Here is a 9226-nt window from a genome sequence, read left to right as displayed (position 1 = left end):
ATAAGGAGTGAGTGTTGTTAGTGTGAAGTTTCCCCCAATTCTACCACTTCCTCCTTTTCCCCTCTGGGTCTGTCTTGCCCATAGAGTGGTATATACAGGGACGAAGCCAATCGGGGAAACGATGATAGACTTTTTTTTTTTTAATTAAAGAAAGGAAATGGCTCTGTTGCTTTTTAGACTTACTTTTTAATAACCAGGAGTATATCTGGTACTTCAGGTCAAGACTGTAGTAAAAACAGAATTGGCTAAGCCAGAGAAGTATCTGCTAAGCACTTGAGTATATCCAGGCTGCTGGACCTCCTAACTTACTCACCCAGAAAAGGACAGAGGAGGGAAACTGCCTGGTAGATTCACCAAAGGAGGCTGAAGGCTTATCCACCACTGCACATGGAAACAGGACCTAAGGGTCACCTGGGTGACTCAGTCGGGTAAGTGTCTGCCTTCAGCTCAGGTCATGATCCCAGGGTCCTGGAATCGAGTCCTGCATCAGGCTCTCTGCTCAGCGGGGAGCCTACTTCACCCTCTCCCTTGTGCTCTCTCTGTCTCTCTGTCAAATAAATAAATAAAATCTTAACAAAAAAAAAGAAACAGGACCTAAAGGAAATGATTGGTTTGGCATCTTTCTTTAAGGCACAATAAGATTGTGCATTAGGTAATTGTGGCCTAATGAGGGTTGATCCCTTCAAAAAATATTTACTGAGAATGTATTTAACCAGATACAAAAAAGAACACACTTATCTTTACTGTAAGAGTTCACAAGCTAGAACATTTCTCAGAATGTGTATTCCAAAAACAGGTGCTTGATGCAGAAGAGATCTGTGGTCAGGAATGTTTGGAAAATGCTGGGTTGTTTTGGTCTGTTCAGATTATCCTAACAGACTGGGTGCCTTACACAGCAAGCATTTATTTCTCAGTTCTGAAGGCTGGAAATCCAAAATCAAGGAGCCAGCAGATTCAGTGCTGGCTAGGGCCTGCTTCCTGTTCATAGCTGGCTGGCTGTCTTCCGGCTGTGTCCTCACAAGGCAGAAAGAGTGAGATGGTCTTCTGGGGTTGTGGCACTAATCCCAGTCATGGGGGCTCCATCCTCATGACCTAATCTCTTCCCAAAGGCTCCACCAGCAGATACCATCACATTGCATGTTAGGATTTCAACATATGAATTTTGGGGGGATACAAATATTCAGGCCGTTGCATGGGTTATAAATGTTAAACAGATTGCTTTTGGCAGGACTTAAGCATTTAACATGCAGACGACATTGTGATTCCCTAAGAGGAACAGAGGCTATAGTATTTCCCAAACCCCGTAAAGGACTAATGTTCCACTGAAATATATTTTAAGCTTCCTCCTCGATTTTCAGGGAATCTAAGCCTTCAATGTTAATAATCTGTTTATGAGATTCGGCGGCGGCCATTGAGCAGACCGGACTTCACTTGCACGCGCACCTCGCTCCGCTTCCTCTGCAACCATGTCTGACAAACCCGATATGGCTGAGATTGAGAAATTCGATAAGTCGAAATTGAAGAAGACAGAAACGCAAGAGAAAAATCCACTGCCTTCAAAAGAAACGATTGAACAGGAGAAGCAAGCAGACGAATCGTAATGAGGCGCGCGCCGCCAATATGCACTGTACATTCCACAAGCATTGCCTTCTTATTTTACTTCTTTTAGCTGTTTAACTTTGTAAGATGCAAAGTGGTTGGATCAAGTTTAAATGACTGTGCTGCCCCTTTTCACATCAAAGAATCGAGAACTACTGACAACAAAGGCGCCTGCCTCTCCCATCTGCCTGTCTGGCTGGCAGGGAAGGAAAAGAACTTGCATGTTGGTGAAGGAAGAAGCTGGGTGGGACGACAGTGAAATCGAGAGTAAAAACCAAGCTGGTCCAGGGTGTCCTGCAGGCTGTAAAATGCAGTTTAATCAGAGTGCCATTTTTTTTTTTGTTCAAATGATTTTAATTATTGGAATGCACAATTTTTTTAATATGCAATAAAAAGTTTTAAAACCTGAAAAAAAAATAATCTGTTTATGACTTCGTATTAAAAAGAAAAATTACTATTTAATTCTAAAACTTGATTCGCCCAAATTTTACCTGCTGATAGTGAAAAGGATGGTTTTGAGAAAAGGAAGTAGATCTGGCTCTAAAGTTACTTTTCAAAGCATATGGGACAATAATTTTGATTTTAAGTTCATCTCCCCCCACATTGTCTCTCTTAATGGTAAGTCGTTATAGAAATATATCCTTAAGCAGGGCTCTGTGAACCAAAAAAAAGGTACCTCTTCTTTCTTTGTCCCCATCCTGTGTTAAATGCTTGTTTACTGAATTGTCATCAAATGTAATTTGATTAAATTGTGCTCATTCATGCTTACATCCCTGTATGTAAGGCTAGGTTGTTATCAAAACTAACAAAAATCAGGGGCACCTGAGTGGCTCTGTCAGTTAAGCATCCAACTCTTGATTTCGGCTCAGGTCAGGATCTCAGGTTGTAAGATCGAGCCCTGAGTTGGGCTCCCTGCTGGATGTGGAGCCTGCTTAAGATTCTCTCTCTCCCTCTGCCCCTCCCCCCTTCTCTCTCTCCTTCTCTAAACAAAAAGCAAAAACCCAAACTAACAAAGAAGGAAGAAAATAGTACAGTTCCTTTCAGTTTCATCGTCCTTTAAAAAATAAACTTATGAAAATCTGTGTCTAACTTCTCTGATGTTTAATTTTTAAGAAGTGTTGGGTATGAAGTCAAAGTTTTAATGGGGCTAGAATAAACTTTAATAAATTTTTGTGTTATGGAAGTTTTTAAACATACACAAAAGTACAGAGAATAATACAATAAATCCTATGTACCTCTCCCCTAGCTTCAACATCTATCAACCTTATATTGTCTTTGGACTAGATTTAAATATATGAAAAATGAGTCTTCATTACCAAAAGAAATCCAGTTTTCAGTACTCCACCCAGTCTTAAGACTCAGTAGATTATAAGATATATCTTGATTTCACACCACACTATCCTAGAATCAGTGAAAAAAGTTAATAACTGAAATTGTCTGGAGAGCAAAGGTCCAGGGCTGAGCAGGGGGAGTTTCCCCACAGCATGGCTGAAGGCAGTGGTAGGAGGGAAAGAAGAAAGCTTTTTCCTTTTTTCTTGTTTGTGCCCCTGTCAGATTCATCCTATTTAATAAAGTAATGGTTGCTATTAGTATTAGTCACATTTGTGTGTCTTCTCTGTTCTAGGCAGTTTGCCATTTCCTTCACAAAATTTCTTTATTCAGTTTTCACCAACCCTACAAGCTAGTTATCCCCAGTTTTCAGACGAGACAGTCGAAGCTCAGAATGGCTAAGCAGGTTTCCAGATTGCACAGAATCTAGGGAACAGGGCTGCGATTCAAACCCAGGTCTGCCTAACTCTCAGTCAGATCCTACCACCCTCCACCTCCAGCCCCAAGGTTGGTGTCTCTCCCCGTCTCTGTGACTCCTCTGTGAGCTTCCCGGCAAGTCTCTTTACCTTCACGTGGCAGATGCTGTCATTGTCCCGCCAGTGCCCCCAGCATGTAGTATTGCAGTGCATGCTGAGCTACGCTGCGGATTGTCAGAACCTGCCTCAATGCCCGAGAGCCTTCTCTCACCTCTGGAGCCAGTTCTGCCCCAGCAGAGGATAGGCCAGATGTTCCAGAGAATTACCACTCCCCACTCAGGTAGTGATTGACGGGAGCTCAATATCCAGGGCTCTCATCCTTGGGCAGGATAACTCTGCAGTGCTGGCTCCAGAGATCCTCAGCAGTATTAATTCTACTTGCACACAGCGGAAACTTGCTTGAAAAATATACTCTTTAATGATTTTCTTCCCTCCCGGTCACCTTTTCCCACCCCCCACATTAACTTTTTGCACTCAAATCCTGTCAGGATCTGCTTCTAAAGGAACTAAGGTTCTTTCTATGCCGCAGTTCCTTAACTATAAAAACTGAAGGTGTTGTATGAGATGAATTCAAGAATCCTATAGTTCTATTGCATGATGGTCAATGCAACCCAGACATCAAATACGGCCTTCTTGTCTCTTATGAGCCGGATCAAATGAGCTCAATACCATCGACTCTTAAGTTCATGGCTATGGGAATCCTAAGCCTTCTCAAGAATTCTGAGAATTCCTGAAGGACTTACTGCAGTCAGCTCACATCTACTTCCCAGGCTTCTGCCATGTGGACCCAGATGGGGATCTCAGCTTTGACTTTTCTTAAAGCAAACAAACAACAAACAAAAACAACTTCCTAAAAGCATGTGTAGCTTAGTCAGACATTAGCGAATTTCTGGAGAGAAGAAATTCTCTTTGGCTCTTCACTCGTCTCTCTCCTTGTTGCTCTCAGGAGCAATAACATCCCATCCTCTGTCCATGCAATCCAGCTTCTCCCTTCTGGAATGTTTTGGTACATGTTTGTCATCTAAGCCTTAATGGCCTTGCTTCTATGAAGTGACCTCATTGATTTCTTCTCCCAAACAATGACACATTCCTGCTTGGGGGGAATCTGGTGGTAATGGTTCAGTGAATCATCGCTTCCCTTCCCCCCACCCTTTTCTCAAGTGAATTAGATAAAGCTCTTTTCTTTCTCTTCCTCTAGTGGGCACTGCTGTTATCTCTTTGACTTACCAAAACGGGAATCCTCAATTAGTTTTTACTTTTTCTGTGTCTTGCTCCCTTCTTTCTCCATCTAGCTGATACGTGTAGTCCTCTTTTTCAGGCAGCCCTTGATGCCGGTCTCTGCCTCACTGCAAGCACGTCACACCTTTCCTAAGTTGCAGATGGCTTCTCACTGTTCCACTGAAATGTGCACACATGATGGGTCTTTCAAAGAAGTCCTCCTGTATTGCGCAAAATAAGCACACACGAATTCCTTGTGGCTCCCTTAGGCTGGCTATGCTGCACCTTCCCGAGAGTTTCTACTAACACCTCAGCTATGCTCTTAAAAGTGTTTCTAGCTGTCAAATTCACGTTACCTGAGTTTGTCTTCATCCACTAAGAAGCAGGCACCAAGATGGGATGAGGTGTGTCGGAGATTTATTGGTGGAAGTGTCAGTGAAAGCTAAAGAGGGGGATGTAGGAAGCAGAAAGAGCCGTCAGACCATGATGCAGGTCTCACTGGAGTGCCAGGAGCGGAAGGAGGAAGGACGACTGGGGACGAAGAATTTCAGACTAAAGCAGCACAGTTGTCAGAAAGTTTTGGTCAGTCTGATGAGGAGTCCTGGAGCCAAAGCTGCCTGGTAGAGGAATCCCACGTCTGCAGGAATGGGCAACACTAGTGCCCCAGCCATTCTTTGCCATTGGCTGAGTGCAGGCCAAGGGGAGTGTGGCCTCAGTGAATGCAGGGCTGGGTCTTTAGAGCAGCAGGTTGGCAGTGAGGTGGAATTCCTCGGAACAGCTGGGTGGTGCGGTATTTATTTATTTAGAAAAAGATTTTATTAATTTATTTGAGAGCGAGAGAGAGAGCGAGCGAGCATGAGTGGGGGAGGGGCAGAGGGAGAAGCAGACTGCCCCCCTGAGCAGGGAGCCTGAAGTGGGGTTCAATCCCAGGACCCTGGAATCATGACCTGAGCTGAAGGCAGACACTTAACCCACTTTCATTTCTGTTGGTATACTCTTTTTTTAAAAATTACTTTGCCCATTACCTATATAAGTTATGTATCTAATACTAGCAGAAAATCTTTAGAAGGTAAATATTACACAAAATAATTATGTATGATAAAGAATTACAATGATTTCACATGGTAATTTTGAGAATAATTGTTTTCTCTTGGTGATTTTTATTCTAAAATGGATGATTTTATGATTTCCAAGACCAACAAAATTCCTTTCAACTCAAATATGTTTATCCATTATCTTTTTTTTTAAAATAGAATATTCAGATTTTATAACTTCTAAATATTCTTTAAAGGTTACTGAAGTGATACCTTTTGTAAGGGCCAATTATAATTGTTTTTTTTAAATACATATTTTTAAAAAATAATTAATTTTTCAATTATATGAAAAATGAATGATTACAGAAGAGATAATAGTGATAAAACTTATTATCGGTAGGATAAGAATCACTTCACTTGTCAAAAAATTCATACTGAAGGGGTGCCTGGGTGGCTCAGTCGTTAAGTGTCTGCCTTTGGCTCAGGTCATGATCCCAGGGTCCTGGGATCGAGCCCCACACTGGGCTCCCTGCTCCGCAGGAAGCCTGCTTCTCCCTCTCCCATTCCCCCTGCTTGTGTTTCCTCTCACCCTGTCTCTCTCTCTGTCAAATGAATAAATAAAATCTTGAAAAAAACTCATATTGAAAATAACCTCACAGTTAGTGACAATGATATTGAACATTGTTAGTTATATTTCTTAATGGAAAAATTTCAAATCGGCTGCCTATTATTCCAAACGTTCTAAAAGGAAATGAGATAAAAGAACATCCAGAAAAATACAAACTTGGTATCATTTGTCATGGTCCCAACATGCACCGACATTAACTTTGTATCAGAGGCTATGTTAGGTGTTTTGGATGAATATTTTACTTAATCCTCATAATACTTCATTCTTATTCCCAATATACAGATAAAGAAACTGAGGGTTGAAGAGGTTAACTAACAAACCGCCCAAGGTCCCTCCATCATGGTGGCACTAGAAATAGAACTTGTAATTATCAAAGGATTTCTTTATCTACTTCACTATCTTGCATTTCTAGCTAAGCTCCTGCTCAACTGGGCTTGCAGTGTGTGAGGTATAAGGCCTCTTTCTCCTTCTATAGATGAAGACAGAATTTCAAAACTCTTAGTCATATATGAAACACTTTCATGAATTTTGTCATATTCTCAAAATATCTATACTTCTATTCACTTAATATTTTTAATTGACTCATTTAAAAAAAAAAAACAGCTTCATCGACAGAAGTAATGTCCATGAGACTGATGTGCTAGTTATATTTTCCAATTTATGATAAATTAAATAGACATCATAGTTACATTCTCTAAAACTGAATCATGTGCCATAGTGGTCCAGATACAAGTGCTGGAGACATGCCAGACTAAGATATAGACTAACAGCAGGCTGAATGGCTGCTCTCTATCTACTCTCACTGGTCTTGGCTTGCTGGATCTTATCCCTGCAATGCTTCTTGGGTGGGTGTGTGCACATGTGCTTGTGTGAGTGTGTGCCTGCGGGGGGTGGGGTGGTGGGAGATAGTGCGATGGGGTAAGGTAGGGGATGGGAAGAGGCCAAAATATCATGGCTTCAGTAAGGCTTACAAAAAGGATAAAAGCATTCAGCTAGTTAGTCCCTACAGACTCACGGGTAGACGTCACCATGGACATGCCAAGGTGGAGGCAGCTAAAGCTGGTCGCTGGAGATAATCATTGGGGTGCAGAGATATTTGGAGAGTGGGCACCTGGGATGCAGATGGCCAACTGTCTGGAGTGGCTGTGGACTCCTCCCACAGAGACCCTCACTGATCACTCTGTGGTCCAGTCCTATGCCTTGAATGTGACTAGTAAATACTGGCCAAAAATATTATAACAAAAGACTTTTGAGCCTAGAAGCTTGTTTCTAAAGATACTCAAGATGTAACCAGGTCCAGACTCACATATATTTATCACTCTCCCATTAGCAAAACCAAGAGAAAGATTTTAATAAAAGGTTAACTCAACATCAAATTAAGGAACTTTCCAAACATAGACAATAACAGAAGTATAGGATAATAAACCTCCCTGTATCATCCCCCAGTTTCAAAAGTTATCAGTCATTTTTCCACCTATTACTCCTTCCATTTTTGGGGGCAGGATTATAAAATTCTTCAGTATGTATCTCTGATGAAATTTTTGTTTTATATATAACTGTCATGTCATTATCACATCTAAGAAAATAAAGAATAATTCATTTATAGTATCTAATATTTAGTCTATATCTGATTTTCCTGATTGTCTCAAGGGTTCTTTTCACAGGTGGTTTGGTCAAAACAGGACACAAAGTCCCACACATTGCATTTCATGATTATGAATCTTTTCTATCTCCCTCCCTCCCTCCTTCCTTCCTTCTTTCCTTTCTTTTTTAAAATTTATTTATTTATTTGAGAGAGAGAGAGAGAGCACATACAGGGGGAGGGGCAGAGAGAGAAAGAGAATCCCAAGCAGCCTCCCCTCTGAGTGTGGAGCCTGACACGGGGCTCCATCTCACAACCCTGAGATCATGACCCAAGCTGAAATCAAGAGTCGGACGCCCAACTGATTGAGCCACCCAGGTGCCCCATGATCATGATTTTTAAATCTCTTTTATTCTTTAATCAGGCCCTTTTTTTTTTTTTTAAAGATTTTATTTATTTATTTGACAGAGAGAGAACAAGTAGGCAGAGAGGCAGGCAGAGGCAGAGGGAGAAGCAGGCTCCCCGCTGAGCAGGGAGCCCGATGTGGGGCTTGATCCCAGGACCCTGGCATCATGACCTGAGCCGAAGGCAGCGGCTTAACCGACTGAGCCACCCAGGTGCCCCAGGCCCTTGTTTTTTTATGCCATTGATTTGGTAGAGAAACTAGGTCATTTTTTTTTTTTTAATTGAACGTTTGACATTCTGGATTTGACTGATTGCTTTCTTGAGGTGGTTTGGTTTTCAAACTCCATTCTTGGTCCCCTGTATTTCCTATTAGTTCTAGAGGCTGGATTAGATTCAGATTCTATCTTAGGCAAGAAGACCTGATAATGGTTCTGGGTATTTCTGATTTTGTTATATCATGTTGCACATAAGATCTGGTTGTTGGAATTTTAGGTTTTAGGTTTTTTATTCCTTTCTTATAGCAGTTGCTCTGTCTCTTTGGGGAGATTCAAAACCATTCTACATTATTATCTTTGCCCAACCGAATAAAAAAAAAAAAAGCCAAAATTTACAGAGACAAAATGACTAGGCAGAAAAACCGATTCTGAGTCTCTTGGACAATCTGTATTTGAAGAAACCTTCTCCTGCTTCACACACAAAGGGATTGACTGTATAGGGGAAAAACGTGCAAGATACAAACACTTAGGGATTACTAAATGTAAGATTACAAAAGGCACATCACTAATTAGTACATTTAGAAACTGCAGTATTAAAAGTCAGGATGAAAATAGCTGAAATTTAATGAGTCATTTGCTAATTATTTAGCTTATGGATTTCCAATGCCATTTGCTTCTAGCCCTTTTCCTCTTCCTTAGGCAATTTTTGGTGGTATTTTACTGCTTTTTTTTTTTTTTTT

At 41.2% G+C, this 9226-nt stretch overlaps 1 protein-coding gene across 1 annotated transcript; it reads left to right on the top strand.

Annotated features, from left to right (window-relative positions):
* Positions 1-1380: 1380 nt before the first annotated feature.
* LOC102742832 (thymosin beta-4-like) lies at positions 1381-2019 on the top strand. Its single transcript, XM_081828679.1, has one exon. It carries the CDS (start codon positions 1467-1469, stop codon positions 1599-1601), a length of 135 nt encoding a protein of 44 aa, XP_081684805.1. The 5' UTR covers positions 1381-1466; the 3' UTR covers positions 1602-2019.
* Positions 2020-9226: the final 7207 nt, after the last annotated feature.

The sequence above is a fragment of the Leptonychotes weddellii genome, chromosome 8 (assembly GCF_054177405.1).
Source record: "Leptonychotes weddellii isolate Sample4059 chromosome 8, ASM5417740v2, whole genome shotgun sequence".
Lineage (NCBI taxonomy): Eukaryota > Metazoa > Chordata > Mammalia > Carnivora > Phocidae > Leptonychotes > Leptonychotes weddellii.
The sequence above is the reverse complement of the archived record's forward strand: the minus strand, read 5'-3'. Positions and strand labels throughout refer to the sequence as shown.